The sequence below is a fragment of the Falco naumanni genome, chromosome 1 (genome assembly GCF_017639655.2).
Source record: "Falco naumanni isolate bFalNau1 chromosome 1, bFalNau1.pat, whole genome shotgun sequence".
Lineage (NCBI taxonomy): Eukaryota > Metazoa > Chordata > Aves > Falconiformes > Falconidae > Falco > Falco naumanni.
The window spans coordinates 27,064,225-27,080,619 of NC_054054.1; the positions used below are offsets into that span (position 1 = coordinate 27,064,225).

At 39.5% G+C, this 16,395-nt stretch overlaps 1 protein-coding gene across 1 annotated transcript in view; it reads left to right on the forward strand.

The window, feature by feature from the left end:
- The first annotated feature begins 4,027 nt into the window (after positions 1-4,027).
- RFC1 (replication factor C subunit 1) overlaps positions 4,028-16,395 on the forward strand; it is a 42,584-nt gene continuing 30,216 nt past the window's right edge. The window contains exons 1-4 of the mRNA XM_040587306.1: positions 4,028-4,148; positions 10,157-10,285; positions 12,031-12,106; positions 14,017-14,136. Of these exons, the coding sequence (XP_040443240.1) occupies positions 4,146-4,148; positions 10,157-10,285; positions 12,031-12,106; positions 14,017-14,136 (328 nt within the window). The 5' untranslated portion in view covers positions 4,028-4,145. The remainder of the gene's footprint in view (positions 4,149-10,156; positions 10,286-12,030; positions 12,107-14,016; positions 14,137-16,395) is intronic.

Sequence of the window (16,395 nt, forward strand, 5' to 3'; positions counted from 1 at the left end):
GCGTTAGTGCCACTGGCACCCTGTTGCAGACAATGTGTTGCATCTGCACGAGATGTGAAAGGTGCAGCAGAGATTTGTGCTCCCAGATGCTTGATCTGGACAAAGTTGTGAACTGTATGTCTTTCCTTATTATTGATGTGACTGGGAGCATACTAGAATCAAGATCTGAAATTATTTCAAGCCTCTGAATCCAGTTTCTTACTGCTTTGTCACATTTAACTGTTTGGGCTATAATGTTACTTGATAAAGAGCAATTTAACCAAAGAGAGTCATATAGTGACTTGAATTTGGAAGGATGTTTCCGTTAGCTGAGCCAAGAGTTGGGGAAACACTGTGCCTGTCAATCTGGAAAACAATTAGCACAGACTAGTAAAATGTGATTGGGAGCTGCTGAGAAGAGGGTGCAACGGGAAGGGAAGAAGAAGGAATTAATTGTTCCACTAGCTCAAGCGGCAGAGTCAGTACAGGCTCCAACCTTGATGCTGTATGTGGATGTCAGTGTGATGCTGCACAGCGGCATCTCCTGCCTCCTGCCATGCACTTAATGAGTTTCAGAATGAATCGAGGCTGGGAGAGGTTGAAACCTCCAGGGCACCTGCCATTAATGTTACAGTATTTGGGAAGCTTAATGATTATTCAGTTCAATTCTTAGCTATCAAATTTCCTCTTCTATCTTTGCCTCTGCCAAGGCAAGTGATGCAAATTATGAAAACAACTTTTCACTTGACCACTGAATATGTATCCTCCTTGTTGCAGGGCTTGGCTTGAAAAACTGGCCTTTGATCTGCAGAAATGCAGAACACCGAAAGGAGTATAGTTTTGTATCTACACAATTTTAGGCTGAGTATCTGAGTTAAGACACGTTTGTTCTGCCTAGATATGCAAATGAGGAGAGAGAAAAGACCTAAAGCCAAAGTTCACTTTGAAGAAGTGTAATGTTTACATTAACATCAGCTGCTCACATCTGCTAGTGCCAGGTGCTTGAAAAAGCACAACTTATGTAACTGCCCTCAACAGTGTGGTGCAAATCACTTATATTTACTGTATACACTTACCTTATACAGCAAAAACTGTTTGAGATGGGATCAAGTCTTTTCTAAAGACACATAATTGTGATGGATACAATAGAAAGCCTAATGTAAATAGAAACTAGACCACAGATTTACAAAGAATTTTTGGAATTTTGGTCTGCAACAAAATGCTAATTCCTGTTTTCTACAATGAGAGAAATTTGATTTTCTTTACTAGAGACTCCAGTAAGAAAAATATTCCCTACAGGATTCCTCCAAAATAGACCTTACTGTCTAGTAAATGAGTAATTTAATGCCTATTAATCCTATAAGAAAATACAGAATTTAAGATTTCAATTTCAGGAAACACATTTTTGTTGTGTTTTCCTAATAATCTCAGCATTACCATACTGTATTTTGTTAGGGCAATTCCTAATCTTTGGGTCTTTTGGACACATATGAAGCTCAGAACATCTCTGTTCTATTATTTCTTAAGTGATTCAAGTGTATTGTCCTTAAACAGTGAGAAACACTGCCTTATGGACTTCAAAAGTATCTCAGTGTTAAGTTACAAGAATCTGCCTTATACTTCAGTGAGGTTCCAAACAACTCAAAATACAAATTTTGTAGAACAGGAAATAAAACATTGCTTCAAATGTTGCAATAAAAGTTGATTTCAATTCCAAAATTGTATCAACATATTGATATACAAAAATTTGAAAATAAAATAAACACGAAAATATTAGCAAAAAGAAATTTTTATTTCTCAATATAAGAAAATATATTTTTCTTATAAACAACCTCCTCTCTCAACAAGCAAGACAAAGCCTACACTAAGAATAACAGTAGGACTAGTTTTGTTCAACAGAGAAAAAAACCTCAAGCTCAAGAGTTAATATCTCTTTTTTTTTCATTTATTTTGGAAAAAAACAACATAAAAAGCCAAATAGCCTGTGATTTTCAGAAAGGCTGAAAACAAGTCTAGTTTTTAAAATATTTTTCTCAGTTGTAAATAGAGTGGTGATATTGATTACTTCAGCTGTACTTTTTTTTTTAAAATTTGTACTTTCAGCTGGGCAATATGCCTTTAAAACATGACCCCTGATCAATTAGAGACTCAAAAGGGATATTGCCTTCATTTTATCTTGCAAAGCCCATCATAATACAGTGAGCATACTCAGTTTTGTTTCCTGTGGCAGGGCAAGGTTTTTCCCACTTTCATTGTTTTCATAGCTGTGCATGTAGAATCAGAGGTATCCTGCCTCCCCACCGTACCCAGGAGTGAATTGCAGTCATTCCAGGTATTGTCTGATCTCTTCATAAAGGGTTAAACTCTTGCCTTCCAAGAAACATGAACATGTCACAAGCCCACAGGCAGATACTGCTCTGCTGGATGTTACTCTAGGCAGCTTTATCAACTACAAATAGAGATAACCACATGCAATAATTCCTTCAGCATTATTTAAACAGTTTGTCTGGCTCTTACAAATGTCAGCCATTTTAACTACTCTTCAGTTCTGGTATCAGGAATATCCACAGCTTTAAAAATTACATAATGAGAAATACGTAAAGACAAACACATAGCTGGAGAAGTTTTTCTGAAGTGATACCAGTTTTGTTTGCATAGCCGTTTAATTGAGTGCACATGGAGTAACTTGCAAAAAAAGGCCGAAAGGCACAGCCTGTGCTGTGGGTCTATGTTCACTCGCTTGCTCATCAGGTGTTTCCTATGCAGAAATCCAAATTTACAAGCTATGCTAATGTTAAAAATACCAGAGTCCACCTGACCATGTGCATTCATAAAAGAACAGCAGCAATTTCTATTTAAACAGGGTCTTACAATTACTTAAGGTCTAATTTGAAGAATTAAACAGGAATGGTAATAGGTATCATTAACATTCACGTTTTCTGAGATCGGACAAAAGGATCTGACTTTTATCTTTTTTTAATTGTCTTTGCCGGAGTTTGACCATGCTACCAGGTAGACAGTCTCATGTTCTTAAAAAAAAAAAAAAAAAAAAGAAAGAAAATTAAGTGACTACAGAAAGTATACAAACGATAGCACTGGAAACTACACTATGAGACAAGTACAAATTGAACTTGTGCTCTTTGATTTTTGTTTTTTTTTAATGAGGGGTTTTCTAAATCAGTGGCAGTATTTTTAACATCACAAATCCTGTCTGGCCTCCCCATTCTTCTCCAAGACTAGGAATAACGAGCGGCTCAGTAGGCTGACAGAATCTAAACATCGAAGTCACTAATGAGAAAGGAACCGTTTTTATTTGGTTTGCCCAAGTTTATTCCCTCCCAGCGTTCAGCAAGAAGAGGAAAAAATTTTGAAGAAAACATACAAGATTTCATTAGCAACTGATTAGAAGTTATCAATAAGCGGGTGAAAACAGAGCTTAACTTCCCAGTTTCTCTAGGGGCCTGCAAACATAGGCGCCGAGCTCTCCTGAGCTTTAATACACGGCAGGCAGTACCACGGAGGAATTAAAGCCTGAAGCTTCCTATCCAGCCAGAAAAGGGACCAGCGCCAGTTTGTTACTGGGAGATGGTTCTATGTGCTGCGCCGGTGCAGACCCCACCCGCGGTGACTGCGCGGCGGCGCTGCCAGCTGCCCGCGGCCTAGGGCGCTTCACGTGCCCCCGTGCGGTAACACCCGGGACACGGCCCACAGGCCGGGCGCTCTTCGCTCGCCTGTTAACACAGCCCAGCCCGTCAGCTCGCCCCGCCTGCTGACCGAGGGCACAACCGCTCCTCGCGGAGCTACACCAGCCAGGAGCCCACCATTTTGCTGCGCGCTGCCATACCCCCTCCCGTTACTAACAGGCCAGGGCTCGCCGCCGCTGCCCAGGCCTCCCGCCCAGGCTCAGCGGGGCCGTTAAACCCGCGCGGCCCGGGGACCCGCCGCAGCGGCCCGCACGGGAAGCAAAAGCGAACACACGGGCAAAGCCGGGCGGGGGTGCCCACCCCACCCCACCCCGGCGGCCGGGCCCAGGACGGCCCCCGCCACCGCCCCGCCCGTCGCGGCTGTGACGGCAGCGCCGCGCGCCGGGCTGCGGGAGTTGGCGCGAAGGCGGGAGGCATGGGGCCGCGGGCGCCGCGCTAGCGAGATACACCGCCGCTGGCAGCATGGTGAGCACCGCCGTTCACCCTCGGGCGGGGAGGGCGGGGAGCGCCGCGCGGTGTCCCGCCGAGCGGCGGGGCCCGATGGGTGGCTTCCCCGGCGCCTGGCTGCAGCCCCGCGGCCGCCGGAGCCCGGCGCGGCAGGGCCGAGCCGGCGCCCTCTCCCCTGGGGGCGGCCGTGGGTGCGGGGGTCCCGCGCTGCGGCGGAGCGGCAGAGGCCCGCCCGGGCGGGAGCGGCAGAGGCCGCGTGGAGGGCCGCCCGTCCGCCCTGCCGCGCGCCCGCGCCCTTCCCGCCGCTCCCGCCCTGAGGAGCCGCGGCCCGGCGTGCCAGGCGGGCAGGCCCCTGGCCGAGGGGGGCCCGCGGTCGTGCCTGTGCCCGAGGGGGAAGCGTCTGAGCCTCGCCAGCTCCCCCCCGCCGAAACCGGGTGCTGAATTAGACGCAGGCCGTGGGCTTGGGGGGGGGTGGTGGTGGTGGTGGTGGTGCAGGGGGGAAGGTCAGACGAGCTAACCTCTCTGAACCCAGACTGCTGAAGTGTTAACTCTTCCCTTAATTGCAGTAGCAGCATCCACGAGGGCGTTTCTGCTGCCGACTTGTGCGGTGTGCAATGTTTGCAGGAAAACAACTCAAGGAGGGAAAAAAGAACTTTAAAAGTCTATAAGTAGACACCTGTTTATAATTAAAGAAGGATGTAACCCTCATTAGGTTGTAAAGGGTTCGTAAGTGTAAATAGGTATGTGTTTGTGTGTGCGGTTTCCAAAGTGCTGCTCACTTTCGCAGCCGTTATGAGATGGTAACCCCTGTGCCATCTCTGGCTCAGATCAGTTTGCTCCTACTCGGGTGGAGTTTCTGTTACTTCTGCAGATGTTTTACTGGCTTAACTACAAATGCAGTTCAAAGCCAGTTAGGTTCAACTTTGGTTTTGGACTCTCCCTGGGTTTGACCTTGTTCATGTTTTACACCTGATGCTCAGCAATGATGGGCAATACAGTCTGAGTCTTTCACAGCACTGACAGAGGTCTGCCAGCACTAAGAATGCTGATGCTATTACACCGTGATACTGTCATAATTTGTTAGGAGTGGTGGATGACTTCACATTTATGTACAAGGACAAGTCAGCCTCTCTTATTCCCCTGCCATCACCTCTTTAGAAAACTGATCTTACTGGAAGACTTGCTTCCTCATTTCCCACCTTCCTGGGACAAAGGCTTTCTCCCTCTCTGTAGTCTTCTGAACATTGTGCATCACGCAGTGTCAGGCACTTTCCTAGAAGAAGGAAGACAACCATCTTTCTGAGGAGAGAATGAGTTGCCTCAGCCAATTCCCTTTTCAGTGCTGAAGGGAAACGCTGTACAACCATCACTGCTGCAGCTGCCGAGACAGAGGCAAAAATAGTGATGCTAGTAACAGTGTAGCCTGTTCCGTGTATGCAGTGACAGCACAAGCTTCTTGGGTGTTAATATCATACCCTTTCAGACTTTTTTTTCACGTAGTGCCAGACATAAGTAGCTCCTGTTGGGTTAGTTCTGCAGCAGCATCTCAGCTGCGGATATGTATAGAGTTACACAGTGAACTAATTTGTCCTAGAAGGGATTAATTTTTTTACCTAGATTAGTGGCCTGACCTAGTTCCCAAGCAGAGAGCTATACTGGTACAACTGAGGAATGAATGACTGAGAGTAGGGGCTACTTGAGTTGCCTGTAGCTGAGACAGACACTCAAATGGCTGGAGCTGTAGCAGCAGTTGATGTGTACTTTGAACTGTGATACTACTTGAAAAATACTGTCTGATACCTGTACTGTGGTTATCCAAACGACTATTACTGGTTTCACTGAAGTGATACCCTAAATTTGAGTTTGGTTAGTGCAGTTTTTCTGGACACACAAGATGTCAGAGCTGATGTTTGCACAAAACTTGCACTGAAATAGGCAGACTAAATAAATACGATTCTTTTGATGCAAGGAGGCCCTCATGGACACACTTGAGAATACCTAGAAATAAGGTGCATAACTTTATAGTGCAGTCATTGAGCTAGGTTGGTGAAATTCAGTTTTCTATCTTGTATTGTATTTTGAGGTGCAAACTGAATGATATGATAGTATTTTGAAAAATATTCTGCCTTACCGGACATTAGTCTTCTAAAACCACTGTGCCTGTTATGGTTAGGTTGAGGTGATTCTTCATCAGAGTGTTGGAGTAGTTAGTCTTTGGTTCAGGATGCTTTTGAAATGGAGGAAAAAACTAGTATGGAGTGATTTTTACTGACATTTGTCATTTACTGACATTTAACTGACATTTTTGAGCTGTGTGTTTACTAATGTCTTCAAAGTCACCATGACAAACGCTTTTAAGAAACCCCTTTGTCCTACCTAACAAACAGGTTTCAGTTTGTATTACTCCCCTCAGTAAAACAGACAGAAATGTTTCAAGAGAAAACATGCCATGTGACATGATTAATTGCTATGGTCTTCTATTACTGCTTAACGTGGAAGATTTGAAGCAGTAGTCAAAACTGGCAAGAACTAGATGGCACAGCCATTACTGAGATCATACAATTCCTAAGGCAGCTCAGCAGAAACCAGTGCACTGCACCTGAACACAGCTTTTTAGGCTGTTCAGATGCCATACATCTATTACCCCCCTAATTTAGTGAGAGTAATTGGAAATTCTTACTTAGTTCCACCTCTTACTTGGGTGGAACTGCTCAAAGTTACATGTGTTCTTGCTGCTGCTCAGGCACCCATGTGGAGCTAAACTAAGACAGCCTTACCTCTATTGTTTGAGCCTTCTGGGTAAGGAGACTGACCACCTGGGACAGCCAGCCTGGTGAGTGTATCTCCAGGATACACAGGGCTGGTGACTCCTGTGGTTTTTGGGGGAATGTGCTTCCTGGAAGGAAGCTTGCCAGTGCCTGTCCTCATTTGAATGAGCACAGATAAAAGCTAAACATACGCAGTTTTTCCACCTGGTGAACTCATATATATGGAAGGCATTATATACCGATAATGTGGTCAGTCAGAGTATGTTAAACAGATAAACCCAGAATAGAGGCAAGTCATCCTATCTGGGATCTAAGCTTATATAATACTTTATAAATAGTCTTCAGACTTGAATGGGAATCAGTCTGATAGGTACTTACATTGCTTCATTTCTGCAATTAGTTATGCAATGAATTAAGGATTTATCTGACATCTCTTAATAAATGGCACAAAAAAAATCTGTCTTGTTCTTGGTAAAAGCTTCACTGAAAGATAATTTTATTGTTGCATTGTGGCGTACTTTTTTCCCAAGCAATTCTGAATTCACCATCTGTTACAGTCCAGCAGTGGCTAACAAGGTTACCTTTTCTTCTGAATAGCAGGATAGCTGAAGAAGATTGGAGGATTTATAACTCTGAAGATTAAAGGAGATTGTACATAGTTGTCAATTTTCCTCTGTAGCTTACGGCTGTATAGTTTAGTCACTTAGAAGTAGATGGCTCAATGGGAAATTAAAATTTACTACCCTAATACAAACTTTTATTCAGAAACCTCTAGGTGGCTTGTGTGCTCTGACATTCACAATATTTTCTGAAAAATTCCTTAACACAAGCATGTAACAGCAGAAGAAAAGGAAAAAGCTGCCATTTTTTGAGGACTGAATTGCAGTTTGCAACAAGAGGATAGAATGAGTTGTGTTAACATAGGGAGGCAACGTTGGAGTATCTAGTTGCTGTATCACCACAGTATTTTCAAAGAAAAAGTATTTTTATGGATAGTGCATAAATGGGTAGAAGATGCTGCCTTGAATAAAAACCAACCAACCAAAAAGTTTATTCCCATGTGACCTGTTAATCTAATGAAATACTACCTGCATTATAAAGATAGTAGCAGTTGGCTGTCACTCATTTATTTTAAGTATTTATGAAGTAATTTGGGGGAAGATGGCTTGTAAAATTGACCCGGATTAGATGCTGTTTTTTAAAAGTTTAAAGTGGCAGTTTAGGTCCTCTTTATATCATGTTAATCATAGCAGGGTTTATAGCTATGGCATTCATTTTGTGCATTAAAGGTATTTATGAAGAGCTGACTTGGTATCATGACAACTGATAAGGCAGAAAATAATACTTCACATGTTATAATTTGGGCCTTAGCAGTTCAGGAACTGTGATATTAAAGTAGTGGAAGAAGCTGGGGGAGACAGGTCAATTTCATATGTTTTCTTTACTAAGCCTGCATTTCATAAACCAAGATATGATGATATTGCCTTGTGTAAATCTGTTAAAAAAATATATTATTGCATATGGTGTTTGCAGAGACCTCACTTTCTAGTTAACAGTTTTCAGTTAAAATGCTAGAATGAATAGAACATTAACTACTGATCTAAAATTAATTATTCTCCAAATTTTTAAGCTTAAAATTAACAACTATAAAAATGAAAACAAAACTTCAAAGCCACTTTATTTTGCAGTGTTGTAGTAAGCATTTATTTTACTACATAAAAGACTTATTAATCAATTTTTGTTGCCTACATTAACTTAAGCCTAAAAAGAAGTAACAACGATTGAGTGATCAAGTCCACTAATCTGCTTTGACACTTTAAATAGATGCTTTCTTCAAACCTGTTAGCTATCTGCAGTGAGATTTTCAGAGCTTTTATAGTACTGCATTTATATTGTAGGAGTACATGTAAAATAGCAAAGTGTTGAAAAATTATGCCTCAAGGTGTAAATTCCAGAGATGGAAATGGGTGAAGTCTCATTGAGGAAGAAAGCTTGCCAGTCTCCCATTGTGTGTTTGCTGAATCCGTATTATATATGCAGGTAAAACAAGTCTAGATTTTTACAGGAAATAACCGTTCTGATTCTTGAAAATTGGTTTAAGCTAAGTATACTAAATTAATCTATACATGCCGGATTTGCTTGCAAATTACATATTCCATTGATTTTAGGTCTTACAGGCTCTGATAACCTAAATCAAAACCTCCAGGGACCTGATGGGTGAGAGAAAAGGAGCCTGAACCACCCCTTCTTGTCCATCGGAGTTTTATGGAGATTTCTTAAAAATTTACTGCTTTGCTTGTAGGTCCCTGTAGTAATCAGAAACTACACAGATTAACCCTGTGATGGGGAATAGCTATCAGCTGGGTAGAATGTAGCCCTGGGCCACACCCTGTACCTCATATATATTTAGGCCACATGGAATAACTTTCTCTAAAATGGCTGCTACCCCTGGAGGTAGTGATATCGAGCAGGTACATGTTTTTTTGGATGTCTTTAATAAAACTGTAATACTAGCTTTTTTTCAACAGAAGTTAGGTTTTGGTTTTCTATATATGGTAGTGCTTTTTTTTAAAAAAAATTGAAGTTTCAGCTGCTGATTTTATGTATTTAGAAAGCTTTTTGTGGTTGTACTGTAGTTTTATAATAAAATAAGTTTACAGAATAGATCTTTTAGAGCTCTTTGTATTATATTCTTTCTCTTTGTTTAAATTTTAATCTGGTTTTTTGCTGGTTAACTTTTTTAGTGAGATGAGAGTTACTGTCTTAAACTTAGAAGCAGGGCGAGGATACAATATGTCCTGCTGCATGACTGTGTCTAGTTCCTGGTGTTTTTCTGTCTTTTTACATTGGACCCTACCTCATAGCTGAGTTGATAGTTTTAACTATAAAAATATTTTGGGTTAGATTTGTGATGATTAATTGGAAAAAAAAAGAATTCTAGTTATGTATCTGTGTTAAGTCGTATTTCATAGTTAGTGGAAGTTTGTTTTCAAGCACGTGTTGGTGAAGATGTCCAGCTGAGGGAGAAAACCTTTGTTTTCATGATTCAAAGACAAGAGAAAGATGGTGTGGTGTCTGAGCAGCTATGTTTAGCTAGCTGGGCTTTGTTTTCTTAATTGTAAACAAAATGTCAATATCAAGAAATACTATAATGGAGCTGTTAAGAAAGTAACTTAAGTGCATTGGTGTTTTGTAGCGTGAAACTTCTAAGAGCTATCTCAGTCCAAAAAATTGTAAATCTGCTTTCCCTTTTACTAGGATATCCGGAAATTCTTTGGCGTTGTACCTCCTGGAAGGCGACAAGAATGTGAGACTCTGAAAAAGAGTGAAAAAATTAAAAATGGTGAAGGACCTTCCAGTGGGAAGAAAAGGGAAAAAGAGTCTAAGGTTAGTTTTGTTTTATATCTGAAATGCTTGGTTTCTCCGATATAGGATTGTTTGTGTATTTAAGATTCTTTGAAGTCATAGACTGTTTTTTGAGTGTATGAGGAGCACTATATGACAGTTGTTTCTACAGGCATGGGAGGAAACTACCACTTAATATTAACTTCTAGCAGCAAAACTTTATAGGTGGTGAAGAAAATTACTGTTATTAAAAATACTTGGGTTGTAGGGCAAATCAGAGGTAGGTAGAAGTTGTTATGGTTAGGCGCTAATGTGGGAACAGTCTGATGTATTTGAAGTTATTTTAGCTGTAGCCCACAACTCTCTTAAGTAGCTCTGCTTATCTAACTTTTCATTTAATTAAGATTGAGGGCTATATTCAGTAGATGTAGGCATATCATAAAGATGTCATGCTTTAAAGTAAGGTAAAGTCTGTGTTGCAGGTGCCCTCTGACCAGTTTTTTAACCAGGTGTTTTAACACCTGTGGGGGAAACATTAACACTGTCTTTTTTTGGACAGGATCACTTATGTAGACCCATTGCAAAGACCAAATTTTTACAAATGACAGGTTAAAATTAGATAGGGTTCTAGTCTCAGAGTACTTTGCATGTTAGTCATCTGAACCGTATAAAAAAGAAAGGAGTGGCTAAAGAGCTTTAAAATCACTTGCAGAATGGAAGGATTTCTAATAGGGTGGAATGTCTAAAGTGAAGCATCACAATCAAGAAGAAAAATGTTACTTAAATATTTTGGCTGTATAATTTTGTTGTTTCAATGTGAAAATAAAGTATCATTCAGTGGAACTGAAAGACATAATTGTTAATCTTGTGTGACCTATTATTTCTACTCTGCAATTCTCAAATTATATGAAGGATTTAACAGGTTTAAGATTAGAATTGAATGTAGATTATAAAATTTGTAGTTATGTTTAACTAGAAATGTATTTTTAGCAGCATTTACAGCTGCCCATGGCTACAAAATAAGCATAGTTGGTAGTTTGGTAGGCCCAGGAAGCTTCCTATCTGTGCAGCTTGTGATTTTTCTAAATATTTAAAACTTATATATATTCACTTTTTTTTTTTTCAGTTTATGTATTACCTTGAGACAGTTTAATACTAGCTGCTCCTAGGTGGAGCACGTTTGTCAACTGTGACCAGTGGTGCAGTCTCTTAAAGTTGCACTGCTTAACAAATGAGAGAAGCTGCAAGCAACCAGGATGCTGAATAGAAAATCAATCTAGCTTCAGCTGTTGTGTGTGGGTTTTTTCGTTTTTCAATTGGCTATATTTTTACTCTGAAGTTGTGTCAAATTCTGGTGGTTACAGCCAAGCCACATCCAGAACAAAACCGAAAGTGAAAGCTGGATTCCATACAAGTGATTTATTAGCCTGTATGATCACTATTTCTGGTCATCATGCAGGTTCTTTTTTGGATTAAAAGTTGGAAATGCTTGAAAATCTGTTTGATTTACTTTTAATTGGCATTAAACTTGAATATTTATTCTCAACATAATCATCTATGGCTTGCTTGGAGCATGTTTAACTTACTGCGGCAGTTTCTTCCTATTTCTTCTGCCCTGCACCTTTCCCATTCCCACCCATGAGTTAGCACAGGACTTTGTAAATGTAATATTGGGAAATAAATAATTTCTGTTACAATTTGTTTGAAGCTTACAAAGTTGAATGTGCAACTGAGTAAAAGCTGGTAGGACCTGTTTACTGGTTGAATTAATGGACTGTTACTCTTAGGTAAATAATTCATCCAGTGAAGATGATTCCAAACGAAAGCGGACAAACAAGAAAAAAAGAATAATCTACGATTCAGGTAGTGTTCGTGGTTGTTTTCTGAATGCTTCTTTGCATCAGGGTTCAAGGTGGATTAAGTAAATGGTGCATCAGAAAGACAGCTGTCGTTGGTTTGTGGTGTATGGGGTTTTTTTGTAAATGCAGTTAAAAACATTTTGTCACAGTAATTATTGCTGGATAGCTGTTTTCGATTAATAAGAGTGCAGCGTGTGCCATGTGTGTAATATACAGTAGGAAGTAACTTTCAACAAAATAACTTAAACAAAAGTTCAGATAGCAATTTCTATCAAAACTTCAGAACTTGATGTTTTTTGTTTGTTTTGTTTTGGTTTTTTTTCTTGTTTTGTTATGAAAACATATATAAATTGTGGGGAGTTTTAGGTTTCCAGTTCTGTTAGGGGTAAGTAACATCCAGTACTGGGTACAGGAGGCTGATCATACGCTATAATACAACGTTCTTCTGCATTGTGTGAACATAACCAAGAGATTTGTTTTAAAAAGCAAACTTGTGTTTCCATATGTGTCTTTCTCTATTAAAAAAAATCTAGTATTTGTTCATCCCATAGTTTTAAATTTACAGTATGGAACACAGAAAATATAACTTCAAAGTACTGCCATCCCATTCTAAAAATATTCTTTGGAGTATTATAATAAGAGGAGATCCATTTTATAGCACTTATACCTTTAAAAACCCCAAACAAACAAAAAGCACCCCACCCCCAAACAAAAAACCTCCAACCAAGCCCTTGCCTGTGAAGTTTGTTTAATTTAAAAGCTTGGAATTTCTAGTTTAATCTTTCTGAGCTGTTATGTCACTTAAACCCTCTTTGATTGGATTCCGAGTCTTGAATAGTTGTTGTGGAACTGTAGAAAAGATTGGAGGAGTTTCTGTGATTTTTGACTCCTGCTGAAGACTTCAGCTTGAATTTTTAGAAGCAGTTTTAACAGTAGGGAATTGCTTCTCTTGTAGAAGAAAAATGATCACACAAACATCTGTCAGAATAATGCTATTGTGTAAAGAAAAATGTGTACAAACCTTAAACTGTTCTGTAAAAAGTTCCTATATGGCAGTGAGGAACAGCAGTAGAAATTTTGCTGCATTAAAAGTTGAGAGTGCAAAAGTAATATGTAACTCGACTGCTACCTTTAAACTGTTGATACTGTCTGGAGATTTTGCAAATTCTAGCCCTTTAGTAGGGGGAGAAGAAAAGAGGAACTAGTGCTCTAAGTTTTTGAAGATGAAAAAGTGTATCTGTCTTGTCTTTTGGCAGGGAGGGTGGCGACGCAGACAGACAAGGTGGGGATAGGATGAAACTTGAGTCAGTTGACCATAACTCCTCTCTTCTTTTTCTTTTTTTAAAAAATATATTTATTAGTGTTTATCATGGGAAACTAGGCTGTCAGGGTAGCCCTCTCTTCCACTTGTTAGTTATCTCAGCTTCCTCAGTTTGCCCTGCTTACTCATTTGGATCTTGGGGTACATAATCCACAGTGGTGTAAGTATACCAGTATAGTATAATACAATACCATATAAATTCAATCAGGCTAATGATTTTTGGACTTTTATAGTCATTTGTGTGTGGTTTTGTTTTTCTTAGTAATCTGTGGTTCTCTTGACAGTTACGTTCCTTTTTGGAAAGGTTTTTATACAGGCATAGCAGTTCTTGGAATACGTACCGAAGTATTTCTTGTTATGTAAACAAAAACTGCTGTCTGGACTGGTGTTCTGACCAAATTTTCATTTTCTTGTTTATATGCTGGAATAAATGATGGCTAGGCTATTAGCTGAGGGTGAAAAACAAAGCTGTGCTCTTTTTCTCACTTAGTTGAATATATGTGAACACATGTTAACTGATGTTACATCATCTGTTACTTAAAGCCTGTATGTATGTGGAGAAAATCTACATTTATGTTGTGGTCAAAATGCAGATTCAGAAGAGGAGATACAGCCAGTAAAAAAACCCAAGCAGACATCTGAGAAAAAACCAGCTCCTTCAAAACTTGGTAAAGTTCTAAAGCGGGATCCTGTTGCTTACATTTCAGAAACAGGTAATGGAAGAAATAAATCATTACATGTTCAGCTATAGCGGGGTGGATTATGTTACAAATGGGATGGTTCGTTTCACTGATACACTCTTAAATGTGACCATAAAACATAATATAGAGGAAGGCAAATTATGTTCTCTTGAAAAAGCTAACCAAAGGCGCTTCAGAAGTTTAGCCTCAAGTACTGTAAAGTCAGGAGCAGGGTAAAACTGTGATGATGTTGGGTAGTGGCTTAGGTTGATTTAAATAAGCATATAATTTTATCACCTAACACTTCCCTGCTTAAGAATGTTCCATAGATTCAGGGGAAGGAGTTAAGGAATTATTTTTAATGTAGTTAAACTGCTCACTATCACACTTCATGATATGGCTGTTGGTTACCATAAATAGGTTTGAAAACCTAGATTTTTATTTCATTTGGTATGTGACTTTCCCTGTCTTTAATCTCTGCCTAATAGCATTGGTGACTTATACCTTGTATATACTATACTATAGTTCTCAGTCTTGGATTTCAGCTTTCTAAATTCTGCAGTTATTTTTGCTCTTGGGGAAAGGAGTGAGTGTAATTAATCATTCTTGATCATTTTCAAGTCCTTTGTAGCCTTCTGAAAAAGTTGTGACAGTGGTTAAGTGCCAAGTTTTCAGTAGTTTTTTTTTAGATTTAGTCTCTTCTTTATAGAAGCTGTGTAGTTAAACTAAACCCACAATTTCAAGTCAAGTCATAAGTACCATTCAACTGAACAGATAAAGGCAAATTCTATCAGCTTGATTGAAGAGTCTTATGTGTTAATTTGTTTTCATTGTTTGCATGGGTGTTATTTCTTAGTGTTGCTTTTTGTGTGATTATTGACCTTGATGCTCTCAGGAGTTTGACTGTAAATTGACAGGAGATGTTTGTCTGCTGTTATGGAAACTTTATCGTGCAGAATTTTCATTAAACATATTTCCTTCCCAGCTCCAAAACAAAACACTGGTAATGATTTTCCCGTTGGCCCCCTTTCCCCCTGTTCTTATTTCTATTGTGAAGCAGTTTTGTTTCCAATTACTTTGCGTTACGCTATTGTGCATTTTCCTCCACTGAATTTGAGATGTTATGGAAAAGCTTCAGTGGCTACTGTTGTTTGATAAGTGAACATCAGTTTATGTAGACTCAGTCTTAGTTGTGAATCAAGCATCTGTAAAGGTATGCCACCAGCATAGGGGAAAATACTCAGGTTTTGTGAATTATATAAAAAAGCAAAACCAACAAAAACTGTGAGAAAACTGAACAGAGCTAGTATTTAGCTTAATGTTTTAGTATGTCTTGAAGATGGACTTTAACATTTCTGCCATCCGAGAACAGTTGGCTGAATGTGTATGTGCATTCCTTTTGTTACGTAGAGTTGTGTGGGTCTTAAATGCACTTGAAATACATGTGAGTGCTTGCAACTTCAGGTCTGCTTTTACTACTGGTTGTTCTCTTATTCCATCTTAATTAAGACATTTGTTAGTGGTGTGTAAGCAAAAATTAAGATTACATGTGGGCAGGAAGAATTGACTTTTTCTGAGGACAGAACAAATTTGATTCCCGACTTACTGAATGGCATAGATTGGAAGCATCTTAAATTTGACTCAATTTGATAAGTTACAAGTTTTTTAATTGATCTGCTGCTCAGAGCTGATAGCTTCCCAACCTAAATCTTTTGACGTGTTAGGTCCACTCTTTTCCAATTTGCTTTTAAAATAGAAAGGTCTCTTTCTCCAGTAGATCTATTGTAATTTCACATTGATGTGTCGTAATGCAGCTAAACTTTAAGTATTTTGGTATTGGATATAGGTTACCATACTCTGATTATCTGTGCAACACAGGCTGTAGAATTTCCTGAGAGTTGTACTACTAGGTGGACACATTTTGCAAAGCTGGTACTTCTAGTTTGTGATGCGTCTCTCTTTGCTTGCTATTATTTAGGCCTGCAGTGGGAAAGACTTTCTTTGTCAGTTGCTGCTGTGATTAGATGGACTTACCTACATCTGGTCTGAGTTGAGCTGAGGCTGTCTTCTGCATTTGTCTTCTGAGTTCAGGTCTTCTGTATTTGTCTTCTAGAGTTCTTCTTACTAGCTGCAATACTTCCCCTATATGGATTCTTAGAAATTGTGCTAAAATTAACAGACTTGAATCCAAATCTATTTTGATAAAACATGTTTTATGTGTTAGAATTCCAAGAGTTCTTCCATGATCTTTTGGGATATGTATTTTGGAAAAGTGAACGCAGTCCGTGGGCA